At 36.3% G+C, this 15,798-nt stretch overlaps 1 gene segment (V, D, J or C); it reads right to left on the bottom strand.

Moving 5' to 3' along the window:
• Nucleotides 1–13,165: 13,165 nt before the first annotated feature.
• On the bottom strand, nt 13,166–13,800 carry LOC141506487 (immunoglobulin heavy variable 3-30-3-like). The segment is given in 2 exon segments: nt 13,166–13,596; nt 13,686–13,800. Coding segments are annotated over 2 exon segments (462 nt in total).
• Between the last annotated feature and the right edge of the window lie 1,998 nt (nt 13,801–15,798).

The following is a 15,798-nucleotide window of genomic DNA, read 5'->3' as shown; positions in this document are numbered from 1 at the left end:
GTCAGTTCATGACTCTACCAACAGTGCATTAGTGTCCCAGTTAGGCCACATTCCCTCCAACATTGATCATTTTTCTTTCCAGTCACTTTGGTCAATCTGAGAGGTGTGAGGTGGTACCTTAGAGATGTTTTAATTTGCACCTCTCTAATCAATAGTTTGAGAAATTTTTCATATGACTATAGACAGCTGTGATTTCTTCATCCAAGAATTGCCTTTGTATATCCTTTTGATTATTTATGAATTGGGGAATGTGCTCTTAGTCAATATTTTTCTCAATAAAATTTGATGTGTCCAGTTTATGGAAGTGGTGTCTTTTTAAATTGAAACTGGGCATACGAAACCTTGGAAAGAATAATTTAAAGGCTAATAGGAAATGGAAATCTGTACTTTAGTGTGCTGGAGATAACTTCAAACAACTGGGGAAAGCCCATCTTAAAAATTATCATTGTGAGTACTTAAGTGCCTACTTCTCTCTCCTTAACTCTCTTACCTAGCAACACATTTCTGAATACATCCCACTCTAACTCAGTGCAAGTATTGCTTCAGTCAATAACATTCTGGTCTTAGAGTCAAGAAGTTCTGTGTTTAAATGTAGGCACAAATTCTAATTTCAAGAGGTTCAGAAAGTCACTTAACCTCAGCATGCCTTAATTTCTTCAACTGAAAATTGTAATCACCTATTTTTTTCAGAATTGGACAAATGGAAACTAATGACTCGATAAGATACTAAGATTTTATTAAACAAAACGAAGAACTAGAAAAATAGAAGAAAATTTAAATAACATTATAGGAAAAACAATGTAAAATAGTTGCAGGAGAGATAATTTATGAATCATTGGTCTATTTGAAAGTCTCAAACAAAAAAAAATCTCTGGAAAATATATTTCAGAAAATTATTGTGGAAATGGCACAATAGACTAAAATATGAAGATAAAATTGTCCTTGAAAGAAGCCATCGACCAGCTCCAAAAAAGAGACTAAAGAGATTTACAGTCTGTAAATGTGTATTTTATTCAGTATTCCTTTCATTTCTGCCATAATGTATATTCACAATCCTACTTTCTGAATCCCAAACTTTTATGATTTGTTGTGTAAATTGTAATTACATTTAATTTTTTTCTAATAATTAAAATTATTGATCTTGTTTTTAAATAAAATATTAAAATCAGAAAATGTGACTAACAACAAATTAGAGAAAAATCTTAAAATAATGTAAAAATTCTTAGGACTAGAGATTCATCTTGCATGATTATGAAAGAATAAGTACAATCAAAATTTTCTATTAAAAATAAGACCTTGAGTTTGGCAATCTTTCCATAAATCTAAGGGAGAAAGGAGATAGGAAAATTGCAAATGATTGTACTTCTCTACAGTTCTCTTTTATTATTTTTTCTTCAGTCTATATTCAGATAACATCAACTCTATATTTGAGATAGATAGCATTCTTTATCATAATTTGTCAGAGAAATTGCTTCAAATTTTTTTTCCCACAGATGCTATTGCTAGCAAGATTTCTGTTCTGCCACATCCACATTTATTCTATAGTCTCTCTCCTTTCACCTTGCCCCTCCTCAAAAGACCCTCTTCCACAATGTTTCCTCTCTTCTATCACCTACATACACCTCCCTCCCTTCTCCCTGTTCCTTTCCTCCCCTCCCTTTCCTCACCTATTTTCCTCTAGGGTAAAATAGATTTCTATATTCAATTTAGTTCATATGTTATTTCCTCTCTGAGCAGCTTCTGATGGGAATGAAGGTTCATTCACTCTCCCTCACCTTCCTTCTACTTCACTGCAAGTTTTTTCTTGCCTCTTTTATGTGAAATAAGTTGGCCTGTTCTTCCTAGCCTTTCCTTTTAGTACATTCCTTTCTTGCCTATTAACTTAATCTTTCTAATATATTATACCTTCATATTCGGCTCCCAACTTGTTTTGGCTTTAAATGTTGCTACTAACTGTCCTAATAAATGAGAAGTTTCATATGTGTTATCAGTATCATCTTCCCATGCAGGAATGCAAGCAGTTAAACATCATTAAATGCCTCAAACATTCCCATTCTTGTTCAAGCTCTCTATGCTTCACCTGAATCCTGTACCTGAAGATCAAACTTTTGTTTCAATTCTGGTTGCTTCAAAAGGAAAGTCTGAAAGTTCCCTATTTCATTGAAGATCCATCTTGCAACTTGAAAGAATATGTTCAGTTTTGATGAGTAATTGATTTTTGGTTCTAATCTAAGCTCTGGTCTTCCAGCCAATATGACAGAGAGGAGACAGGCACTGTATTAAGAGCTCCTCTTTTCCTTCAAAAACAGCATGAAAGAAATCTCTTAATAGAATTTCAATCAACAGAAACCCAGAAAGAGAGGCTAGGAAATGAATATCTACCAAGAATGTGTGTCTCAGGAGACAGTGAGTAAACTGGAAGATAAGAGCAGAGGGTCAGCACTAGGACAGCAGCTGGGGGAAGCAAGGCTGGGGTGGGGGTAGGGGGTGGGGATGGGGACGTGCTATAGGAGGGTGAGTTTCAGCACAGAGTTTCAGAGCACACCAGGAGAACAATGAGCTGGGTCAGGGACCTGAGCTCCATACTTTCAGCAAAGCCCTTTGCCCAGAACAACCCCCCAGTCCCTCACTCATAAGGCAAGAGAGTTCATTCAATTGAAAGAGATTCACTCTCTGCCCCAGGACTTAGCTCATTGTTTAATGTTAACTCAGACCCTGCTGCTCACTGTCCCAAACACCCCAGACAAAGTAACCACTGCTCCCTACTGGCTGACCCTTGGAATTAATAAGCGAAATAACAAAGCATGTAGGATCTGCAGAAGCAAACCTCTGAGAACCAGCCCCGCCCCCTGCAAAAAGATCCTGGAAAAATGAAGAAAGGCTAGCAAAAAGAGGGGCCCATAGAGAAATACTTAGAAGACAAAGATTCTAACCCAGATAGATCTAGCACATCTGAGGCAAATATGAATTGGTCTCCAGTCCACAAAGACTTCCTTGAAGAAATCGGGAAAGGGTTTAAAAATTAATTGTAAAAATTGGGAAAAGAAACTCAAGAGAAAATAAACTCCTTGCAACAGGAAAAGAAATCCTTGGAATATACAATTGGACAAATACAAAATGAGAATGACTTTCAGATCTTCATTTGGACAAATGCAAGAAGAAAATGATTCTTTCAAAACTTCATTTGGGCAAACAGAAAACTTCAAAAAATAGAATTGACCAACTGGAAATGGAGTTCCAAAACATAAATGAAAAAAATTCCTTTTTCTCTAAAAACTCTCCCTCCAGCTCTTCTGGCAAGCTGCAGACTTTCACTGCCACAACCAATGCCTCTGCTCCTTAGTTGGCTGATTAGACTTGCCCTGATTTCAGGCTTTGAGGATCTTGCCTGCCCCACCAATCAGGCTAGTGCAGTTCTCAGGCTCTGATCCTGTCCTGTGCTCCTGGCAGAGTCCACCCACTGTGCCCTGCTCACCCATGAACCTGGAGGATAAACTTTGAGTTAGATCTTCTCTTAGTTTCTATTTCTTGGTTTTGTGGATCAGATTTCTGTTAAGAGTTTTGTTTTATAGCATTTATGAGGGAAGATCAAGTGATTAGCATTGTGCCATCTTGGACATCTTGGCCAGAAGAATCCCACACATTCTTAAAGGTTGTTTTGATTACATCTTTATCTTCTTGATAAAAGGCCAGTGAATCACTCAAAGAAAGTGACATTTTCTGTTATACTATTTTGCAAGAAGGGCTTTCTGTTCAAACACTAATGATGGAATGATAAAGTAATGAATTAAATAGTGGCTATTTTTCTGGAATTTCTGAACCCCAAACTTAATTTTCCTATATTACCATTTTTCCAAATTGATGATCCTATAAATATTTCTCAAGATATGGAGATATCTGAAGGTATTAACTGTGCCATTTGGGGACTTCTCTTCCTAGTCTTGACATAGTCAACTGGATCAACCCTCTTTACTTATAGAGGCTACAGCCAAACAAATAGAGAGGTAAGAATAACTGTGCAGTGAATAAGACAAAAGTTTGTTTTCCATGGTGAGGAGAAACAGCTTGAGACAAGGAAGGAAAATTAACATATGTGCCAGACCCTGTCTCAACCCTGAGTGGGGAATTCCCTTTAGAGTGTGTCACTGTAAAAATATACACCAGTAGTTATGCAGGGAACTCTAGTCATCACGATGAGGAATAACAGCAACAATGAGACAAGTCTGATGTATAGCAGTAGTTGAATACTGGAAGAAGAGTACCGCAGGTGCTGTCCTGAGCAATAGAAAATTTATGGGAAACAATTCTAGGATTCTTCTGAGGCTCAATTCATAAAGAGGGTGAGCACAAAGGATGCTTTTCCTAAATACAGGCTTGTTTGCTGGTCTTCAACTCTGAAAAACAGGTTGTCTCCTATATCTTGACAGCATACTTGAATACAGAATAATGTTGAATTAAATAAAATTGTTCTCGCAGACATATCTAAATAAAATAAAAGTACTACTCTTTTTAACATAGTGAACAACACTTTAACTGACCTACAATTACTTATGCTAACCAGCTCCAAAAATCCTTCTCCAGGCTCATTATCAAACCTTACTTAATAATTATTTCAAAATATAACAAAGGCCATCCCTTCTAATAAAAAAGTTGTCAACATAATTTGCTAAGGATTTCTGCAAGTATGACTTAGTAGATTAACCCCCTCTATTGATGCAGTTTGAGGCTCATTGTAAACTAGGATGGAAATAATGAAATAATTTTACAAAAGCTCGTGATACAGAGTGATCCAGGACAAACATGTTTTATTTTCCAGGTTATTGCATGTGAGCTCTACCCCTCACAGATAAGCAAATAGAAGGGAATATATGGAGACAGGTGATGGTCTATCTGTTGGGAAGGGTGTAGATGTTTGTGTAGATGTAATGTAAAGGATTATGTCAGGATGTTCAGGGGTTACAAAGCATCATGTTGGGTAACAGAGGTAGCAGTTTGTTATCGTATCAGGTTTCTCCATCTGTTTCCCTGTCCTTGTAGCATACTCTTACAAAGAAAGTATCCTATCTAGTTGGCAGAACACAGGGAAAACAGATTGTTTTTATCATTTCAAGGTTTGGTAAAGAGAGGAGGACTGCTCTCAGGAACGGGAGCAGAGGCAGTTATAATAACAGAATTTTACAGCATATGCAAAAATCATCATAGAAAGTCCCAAAATTTAACTATTTTTTGTCTTTCTAGTATTTTCATGGAAATACTATAGCACCCTTGGAAGATTTCTTTTACATCAAGCTTGTAGGCCATGTATCATCCTCCTATGTTGTCATGTGCCTGTCTCTGTCAAATATCACGATCCTCTTAGCAAATGTGGGAAAAGAGGCATAGACTTCAAGTATAACACAGGACAAGCACTAATCTGATGATATCAGAAATAAGATCAATGACTAGTACAATTTTAACTGGTGTCTATGTGTTTCTGTGTGTGTGTGTGTGTGTGTGTGTGTATGTGTGTGTGTGTGTTTGTGTGTGTGGCTATGGATGCTATCAACTGTGAATTTTGAATTGTTACTAAATAATTTGTCAGGTAGTTATTTACATAAAGCTAATTAATTTTCAGTAATTGGCCAAGCTGAATTAGTTTTCCTGATTTTTAAAATAAAATTCACAGAGTTTGTCTTAATCAGGGACAAATAATACCAGAGGTTTTGGCCTTAAGAAAGAGCAATGCAAAATTAGATTAACAAGCACATTTATTGATATTTCTGTAAATCTCAGCCTTTGTCAGAGAACATGGGGAGGAGAAGTCTAGTTAGAGAGCCAGGCTCCAAAAACAAAGTCCTACTGCTGTTCTTAAATAGCCTTGTCCATCCGAAGGCAGGACATGAAAAATCACCTCTAGTTTGATTAGTCAAAAAAGGGTAAGAATAGAGTCATAAGAGGGGAAATGGGCAGGCAGAAAGAGTCTGAGAATATATTCAAGTAAAAGGTGTGTTTAAAAGTCATTCCAAGCAAATTTATTGGCTGGAGGGGATCTTGATGGGATTTAGCAGATGAACCTTTGTTCTCTTTGACAACTGAGGAAAATCTTCCTTAGGCATTCTTTGTTGCTGCTAAATTGACTTGATTAAAGTGACAATTGAAGCTCTGATTAAAGAAGATCTGATTTAAAATGAGGCTGTAAATGAATTTTCCTACCAGTTGTATTATAAAAATATGTTAAAAATACATATTTTAAAAGACTAGAATTCCTTGCCAACAGTATCAATAAAAGGAACCAGGAGTTCCAGTTCTATTATGTATGTATTTTAATGAACATAGTGGATAACTCTCATCAAGCCAATATAGGGTGGTCATTCATTAGAGGACAGTCATGGATCCCTACAAAGGCCCACCCCAAATTCCCATGGTAATTACAGAAAACAGAAAAAGAAAGAGGAGCTGCAAAGCAATTCAGGGCAAATTTGCTGATATTTTGAATTTTCTTAGCTCAATTCTGGAGTTGGGTTCCAGATATTTGGGTGCCATATTTATGCTATATTGGATAGTCTTGGACATGTGAGGCCTTTTACATATCACTGTTATCATGACCCAGTCAAAGTATTTTCTTTTGGATTTCATTTATCTTTGTTTACATTATTTACTGCACACATAGGGACTTTTACTGGGACCCCACATTTGCTAGAGACATTTGCATAGAGATATTTGCCTGGGAAATTTATATTATTCCTGACTTTTTTACAGTTTAAGGAATCCACATCACAGTTTTAACTGGTAAGGGGTCCATATTATTTGACTTTTAATAATAGGGACCTTACAATGGCTTAGAGAAATTATAGGGACATCTATATGGCACAGTGGATAGAAAATCTGTCCTAGACTCAGGAAGACACATCATTGAGAGTTTAAATCTGGTCTTAATCACTTATTAGCTTTCCTTCCCTAAACAAGTCATTTAATCCTGTTTTCCTCCATTTCCTGATCTGTCAGATGAACTGGAGAGAGAAACAGCAAACCATTATAGTATCTTTGCCATGAAAGCACTAAAAGGCATCACAAAGATTTCCACAGCAATCAAAATGAATGACATCTGTCTAAATGGGTGGGAGGAACTTGTACTTGTCATGTGAGGAAAAATAATAAGCATCATTTACAATTTTATATTTAAAAAGAAAATGACATGCAAATTTCAAGCTATAAACATACATTTTTTTTTAAAACCTAATGAAACAACAGAGCAGATATTGGGATATGCAATGTGACAATCCCACTAGCATTTCCTGAGAAACAAGAAGGAGTCACATTTATTGGTTTTCCTACCTGATAACAGAATGCAAATATAGGTATTAATAATAATAAAAAGAAGAAGAAGAAGAAGGAGAAGAAGAAGAAAAAGAAGAAAAATAATTTTTATTCAGCACTTCCTCTAAAGTAGGCACCAAGTTATGTGCCTTACAATTATAGTGTCATCTAATGTTTACAATAACCTTGAAATCAAGTGATATTTTATCCCCACTTTACAGATAAGGAAACTGAGTTAAAAATTAAGTGTCTTGTCAAGGTCACGCAGTTATTAAGTATCTGAGTCCAGACTCTAATTCAAGTCTTCCCGATTCAAGGAAGGAAGTTTTATTCCCTGTGCAATGAAATTAACCCAAATTCATGTTGAAACCTTTAGGTACTAGAGACAGAATATGAAAATGAATGACGCTCTTGTACAATGATTTCCTGGCAAATGTTTCAACAACCAGCTTTAACAGCTTTAAAAACAGGACTTGTAACACCCTTTTAAGCTTAGTCTGCATTACTGATATTTGAATATCATTTTCTTTAGTATACTCAATAAAATTATTAATTAAAACTGAGATCTTCCCTGTTTATTCCCCCTTCTCTTATTAATTTCATATCACTAAGATGCCATTGACTACTCTCTCCTCCTTCACACCTAATACACATAATCAGGTGGTCTATTCTCAATCCTCACTCCACTTTCCTTGCCTCTTGATTTGATCCTGTTGATCACTTTATTTCTTGATACTTTTTTTTCTTTCTAGGTTTATGGGACACTACTCTCTTGATTCTAACCCTACTTATCTGAATTCCTTTTTTCCTCCTTCAACTTCTAAGCCTCATCCACATCATGTCCTCTCATTACAGGTATTCAGGTATTACACTGGATTCTCACCTATGCCCTCTTCTCATTTTTTTTGTAACATGTTATTTAGTGATCTCATCAGTTCTTATTGGTATAATAGTTGTCTGTCACTCATGTATAACTCCTGGTGACACCAATGGACCATAACACATCTTTTATATTCTGTTATCATTTTTTTAATTGATATTTTATTTTATTTTTTCTTGTTATAGGAGTAAATGTTTTGGAAACTTTTCAACGTTCATTCACTTACATATTTATAATTTACATATTTTTGTACATTTCTCCCATTGTTGATGAGCAATCTGTAAAAGTAGTACATGTACTTTGGTGTTTAACATATTTATGGATTAGTCATTTTGTGCATAAGGAATTAGGGTTAAGGGAAAAGAAAAGAAACCATGGGATGGGAAGAAAGACTTGAGAAGTTTTAAAAAGCTGATCATAGTATCCATTCAAATTCTGTGAAGTTTTGTTTTTTCATTTTTTTCCCTGGATATGTATGGCACTGTCACTAACAAGTTTCAAAGGGTTGACCTATATCTCCATAATGCTGAGAGGAGTTGCATCAACACATAACAATGTTAATGTAAACAGTGTTATAGTGGTTCTATTCCCTTTGTTTAGCATTAGTTCTTGTAATTTTTTTAATGCTTCCCTAATGGTCAACAATTCATGGTTTCTTATAGAACAATGATACTCCACCATATTCATATATCATAATTTATTCAGTCATTCTTCAGTTGATGGGCATCCATTGGTTTTCTATGGTCTCCTTTAAAAAGATGTAGTTTTTAGGCAGGTAGGTGACACAATGGATAGAACCCAAGCCTTGGAGTCAGGAGGACATTAGTTCAATTTTAGCCTCAGATAATTGCCTAGCTGTGTGACCTTGGGCAAGTCACATAAACTCATTACCTTAAATAAAAATTTAGAAAACATCAAAAAAGGAGATGCAATTTCCTTCCTTATCCCTTTTAATGAGATTTATCTTTGTTTGGTTTTGTCTGAGCTGAAGATTGCTACCCCTGATTTCTTTACTTATGCTGAAGCAAAATATAATTTGTTCCAGTCTTTTACATTTACCCTGCCTTTATCTATCTTCTTCAAATGTGTTTCTTATAAGCAACATATTGTAGGATCCTGGGTTTTAATCCATTCTGCTATCTGATATCATTTCTTGGGACAGTTCATCTCATTCATATTTAGAGTTAAGATGATTTATTCTGTATTTCCCTCCATGCTACCTAAGGTAGCTAGGTGGCCCAATGATAGAGCACTGGTGTTGGAATCAGGAGGACAGGAGTTTGAATCAAACAGGAGATTGCATGAAAAGACCCTTGATTCTTACTAGCTGTGTGACCTTGGACAAGTCACTTAACTGATTGCCTTGCATCCACTGCCATCTATAATTGTCCTGATTGATATCTGAGCAATGAACTCAGATGGCTTTCTAGGAGAAAGTGAGATTGATGACTTAGCACAGAACCCCACTGAAATGCAATTCATGTCCTTGTAAAGGCATCATCTTCCTGATGTGGTGATTTCGTCTTCAAAAAAAGCAGGAAACATCATTTCCACTTTTCTCTTTCCTTCCCTCTAAACCTACCTCACCAATGCTCTGCTCCCTTTCCCTTTTAAGTTTTTTCTTTTAAATTTAGCTTTACTTTTACATTTAACTTTTATTTCCCTTTGATCAGTCCCTTCTTTCTCTTTCTCTTCCCCCTGACCACCCCCCCTTAGAGTAGGATCGATTTTTAAACCCAATTGGGAAAGTAGGTTAATTCTCTTTGGGGGGCAAATCTATTAAAAGAAGGATTTACTCAGGATTCATACTCTCCCTTCTTTCCCTCTATTATAATAGATCTTTGATCCTTTTCATCTGGTGTTATTTATCTACTAATGCCTTCTTCTGAAATAGTCCTTTTTTTCAAGATTCTATTCTTTTAACCCTGTCTTGTACCTGTAACCTCTCTGTCCAATTAAATTCTCTTTATCTATCCTGATAGAAGTACCTTTCTCAAAGGTTGATTGATTGATTGCCTGATTTTTGGATTGATAAGAAGCAATGCCTTATGATCACTAAGTACACTCTCCTCTACATCTCCATTAGAAATACAATTTTTAAACATTATAAATTATAGTCATTTTATACTCTTTTTTTAGATTTCTTTTTTGCAAGGCAAATGGAGTTATGTAGCTTGCCCAGGGCCACACAGCTAGGTAATTATTAAGTGTCTGAGACCTGATTTGAACTCAGGTACTCCTGACTCTAAGGCCAGTACTTTCTCCACTATGCCACCTAGCTGCCCCAATTTTATACGATTTTTAAATACCCTCCATGTCACACAATCCTCATGAGCCAAAGCATCGTGCAAAGCCAAATCATTTCATGAGTCATTTCTATCTCCACTGCAAAGCATTCTTCCTGCAACTTTTCACAAATCAGCAAGCAAACCAAAATCACTTCAAATTCTTTTCATGTCCAGTCATTTCATTAACACTGTCTCCCTTCCTCTCTATAATACTCAATCCATATCCCAAGGACTCTTCCCAACCAAAGTATCAAGTCTCTCTGTTCCTATAGCTTTTAAACCTTAATGCTTCCAATCTACCCAATCAAAGTATCAGGTGCAACTTCTGCATTATAGAACATAGGACTTTGAATATGATATTTCAGAAAGCAAAGAGTTTAGATTATAAATCAGAATCAACTGCCCAGAAAAAATGAGCACACATTATCAGGGGCAAAGGGGAACATTCAAGATCATATGGGACTATCAAAATTTCTAGATGAAAAGATCAGAGTTGAACAGAAAATTTGATCTTCAAATACAAGATTCAAGAGCAATACAGAAAGGTAAATGGTAAAGGGAAATCATTTAATGTTGCTCAACTGTTTATATGCTACCTGGGAAGATGATACTGGTAACCCATAGAGTTGTTAGAAGGATTATATATACACAGAGGACACACAAAAAAATAGATTAAGGAGTGAGAAAGGAATGTACTGGGAGAAAGGGAACAGAGGAGGTTAAATATCTCACATCAAAAAAGCAAGAAAAAGTGTTTACAATGGAGTGGAAGAGAGGACAGAATGGGCTTAAAGGTGAAATAACATACACTCAATTGGAAAGGACAAGGGGATGGGATAAGAGAAAGGCAGGTTAGGTGTGGTCAAAGGGAGGGCCTATTGAGGGAGGGGGTAGTTGCAAATCACTTTTGAGGAGCAACAGAGTGAAGGAAGAGAGAGAAAGAGAATAGAATAAACAGGTACAGGAGGAATAGGATGGAGGCAAATAAAGATAGCAATAGTAATTGTGAAAAACGTTTTGAAGAAAGTTTCTCTGATAAACACCTCTTTTCTCAAAGATATAGAGATCTGAGTCAAATTCATAAAACTAAGTCATTCTCAAAATATAAATGGTCAAAAGAATGATCAGTGTTCTAAGGAGAATATCAATGCGCTCTACTCATTTTTTAAATTTTTATTTGAGGCAATGGGTTTAAGTGACTTGCCCAAGGTCACAAAGTTAGGCAATTATTAAGTGTCTGACGCCATATTTGGACTCAAGTCCTCCTGACTCTAGGGTTGGTGCTCTATCCATTGTGCCACCTAGCTGTACTATCTTGTCATTTTTTAAAAATGTGTTCTAAGTCCCTATATTAAAATAATTTTGAGATACTAGCTCATACCTAATAGGTTTACTAATTATACAGAAACAGAAAATGGCAAATATAGGTAGCAATGAAGGGAAAATGAGACATCAATGCATTGTTGGTGGAGTTGTAAACTGATTTAACCATTCTGCTGAGCAATTTGGATCTATATCCAAACAGTTATACAACCAAGTATAGACTTTGACCTAGTGATGTTTTTGTTGTATATGTATCAAAAAAGAGATGGAAAACAAAAAGAAAAATGGCTTACATGTACAAGGATATTTATAGCAACTATTTTCTGATGGCATTGAATTGGACACTGAGGCGAAAGACTGAACAATCTGTGGTGTGTGATTTTGATGCTCTCAGAATAGGGTGCTTTCTGAAAAACTAGAAAGACTTACAAGAGCCTACATAAGTAAAAAGAAACAGTAATATGGTAGGGAGATCAACTAGGAATGACTTAGCTTTTCTCAGTAATACAGTGGCCCAAAACAACGATGAAGGACTTGTGATGAAGAATGCTATCCATTCTCTGAGAAAGATTTAATGGAGGCTGAATACAGATTAAAGCATCCTTTTCTATTCCTCTATTATTCTTAAAGTTTCTTTTTGTTTAGGTGTCTATATTTTCTTTTACAAAATGATTATTATGGACATGTTTTGTATGCCAACATATTTATAGCCTATATCATGTTACAATGAGGAGATGGGGGATGGGAAGGAGAAAGGGAGAGAATTTGGAAAACAAAGTTTTATTAATGAAGGTGAAAATTGTTTGTAAATGTAACTGGGACAAAATAAAATACTAAATTTTTCACATGCAATTATAATATTTTTTTTAAAAATTAAGTAATTCAAGAAGATATACTTGAAAGGAAAGATTTGTTTTTACAGGTTGTTGAAATTTCGGGAAAGATCTTTTCTGAATTAAGAGGAATATGATTTTGATACCATGAGAGGTCTGATTAAAAAGAGGCTTCACATTCCTTGCAATTACAATATCATGATACTCTATGAACATACATATAGTTGAGATGCATACTTATAGATTTGCATATATCTTACATATGTGTGTGTGTGTGTGTGTATTTGTATTGTGTTTACCTAGACAGGTTTTAGAAAAGAACACAGTATATAAAAATGGTAAAGGATGCACATAGTTAACTATTCAATAACTACATATTTGCTTTATGTTGGAAACTTCAGGAAAGTTCTTCACCTTGTACAAAATATGTAAGATCTTTAAAAAAGATATCTTTTCTCAAGGACTGAAAGCAGATTAGACAGACAGACAGACAGAGAAGATAGATGCTCATTGCTGATTGGGAAGAAAGTTAGGCCTTGAACTCATTCCAGCTTCATCCTTCACCTGTCATTGTCCATGGTCTCCTTGCTTCCCGCTTGAAGTCCGGCTCCCCTGGGCCTGACTGAGGGAGGTTTATGTCTGGTCTCCTGCTCATTTTTTCTCACTGTGTCTCTTGCACAGTAATACAGGGCTGTGTCCTCAGCTTTAAGGGAAGTCATCTGCAGCTGCAGCAGGTTGTTGCTGTTGTCCCTGGAGATGGTGAACCGGCCTTTCACGGAGTCTGCATAGTTTTTGGTTGTTCCATCATAGCTAATGTATGCAACCCACTCCAGTCCCTTCCCTGGAGCCTGGCGGACCCAGTCCATGCGATAACTACTGAAGGTGTATCCAGAACCTTTGCAAGAAAGACTAAGAGATCCTCCAGGCTGCCTCACATCTCCCCCAGACTCCTCCAGCAGAACATCACAGTGCACTCCTTCAAACAAAGAGTAAATAAAGAAAATAGTCATTCAAATACATTACTTCTAAGAATTTCCTTAATCACAAGACAAAAGGCAAAACTACCTTGTAAAATAGTCAGAATGAAGATTCCATTCAGTCCAAAACCCATTGTCCAGGCTCTCCAGTGGGGTTCCTTAGGCAGAGAAAGACCCCACAGAAGATAAACTTGTCTCCCAGAGCTGCAGGCAGGTTTTTATTGATGTTCATCCTCAGAGGGAGGAGCTCAATTTGCATGTCTTTCTTTGTTTAGTGTAGAGGAAAAGAACTGCCTCCCACTGTGATGAGTCCCTTCCCTTCATTGCAAATAGATTTCCCCCAGTAAATTCAAATGTGTTTGGTAAAGATTCAGTGTCTGTCCTCCATCTCTCCAATATGTTCTCAGTCAGAAAGGAATGTTCATTAGACTTTTCTATGTTCTGATATTTTCCTAGCTAATTCCAGTGTCATCTCTATTTGCAATCTCTCCATAACTCTGACATTTTTTATCTTTAGAAGAGATTGCATCTACCCTGGGAATCATTCTGGGGGGGGGGGGAGGTGACAGATTTCTGCCATTACTCCTAGGCTTTTCAGCTTGCTAACAGGGCTATTTCTTGTTCATTCCCTTATTCATGAATCTGAATTTCATGTTATTTAACAGCACCATTCGAGGTCCTTTATATCCAGGCATTGCTCTGTCAGCTGAGAGAGGTGATTGTGAAGTTTTCAGTCAGAACAGAAATCATCAGACACTGAAAATCAAAGTTGGATTTATAGGTTTTGTTTTAATTGTTTAGTTTTAACAAAGTTATAGAGAAATCGTAATGATGTAGATTTAACATAAAAGTCTATTCTATCATGCATACAAATTTCCCTGGAGAGATGGGTGTTAAAACCCAATTCAGGTAAGCTCATGCCCCTTTTTGAGTTGGGGGAACTGAGGCAAGGAATGGACAGGGCACAACAAAGCCTGCTGAATCTCCTGGACCCTCCACAAAGGCCCTATTATGTTTCCCACAGGATAGATATCCTCTGGATAAATGTCAGAATCTTCTGGAGCATGGGACCAACTCTAGATGGAGCCTCAGTCTGCAGGGAGCTCCTTCCAGAACAACCAGACCTGCTGCCACCTGTTGTTCTTACTGGAGGCAGGAGAGAGAACTTTGTTTTTTTTACGTGATATAGATCTACTTTGTATTACTTCTTTACTCTGAGGAAAAGGTTCTTCTTATGAGTGTCCATTAGAGTGCTGGCAATAGTGAGTCTGTGAAGTTTTCTATAATATAAAATCTGAACTGGATCCATTTGTCTCTATTTCTACTTCTCCTGGTACATTCCTTAGTTTCCATCATCCTTCATTGTCACAAACTTACAGGGAAAAGAACAATTAAAAGAAACTTCTCAAATGGTGTTATTTCTATTCCTACAAAAGGTATCTTGGCCTCTCAAGCCTAAAAAGACTCACGGAACCTTCATTATTTTCAACATATGTTTCAAAATCTATTCCTCATGATTAGCTCCTAGGAGAAGAATATATGACATACTTCGATACCTTCTTTTAAGGTACTTCTCAGGATTATATAACCTGTTTCCTGACATTCCCTCTTCTGTCATCTACCTCAGGTCTCACACTTTTCCTTCCCTTTTTCCACATGACTGCCAAAGTGATATTTAGCCATACCATTGTCACGCTTGATGAACCATAATTTTCTGTCTTTCCACCAATATCTAATATGAGCTATAATTTTTTCTGCTAATTTTTTTTCAGAAACTGACCGCAACATGCCTTTGCCATTTCATTGTATGCTATTCTTCTCATTGAAGTCAATAGTCCAGTTAAACTAGCTTCCCCTGTTCCTTCTATTTGATCCTCATTCTCTATTTTCCTTGTTCTTACAACATCTCTCTTCTATTCCTAAAACACCCTTGATTTTAATCTACACTTCTTCTAGTTGTTTGATCCCTTCAAAGCTCACCTCTAGTGCCACCATCTACATTAAATCTTTCCTATATTCCTCAAATTGGGAGTGCCCTCCATCCAAGAGTTACCTTCTCCTTATTTTTATAGTCTATTTATTTATGTACATGTTTTCCTACATAGAGTATAAACAATTTGAGAGAAGGTTGTTTCTTTTTTGTCTTCATATTTAAGCATCTAACTCTTGGAATATTGAAAATGTTTAATAATTGAGTGTCA

The sequence above is a fragment of the Macrotis lagotis genome, chromosome 1 (assembly GCF_037893015.1).
Source record: "Macrotis lagotis isolate mMagLag1 chromosome 1, bilby.v1.9.chrom.fasta, whole genome shotgun sequence".
NCBI lineage: Eukaryota > Metazoa > Chordata > Mammalia > Peramelemorphia > Peramelidae > Macrotis > Macrotis lagotis.
This window is presented reverse-complemented; position numbering and strand designations above follow the sequence as displayed.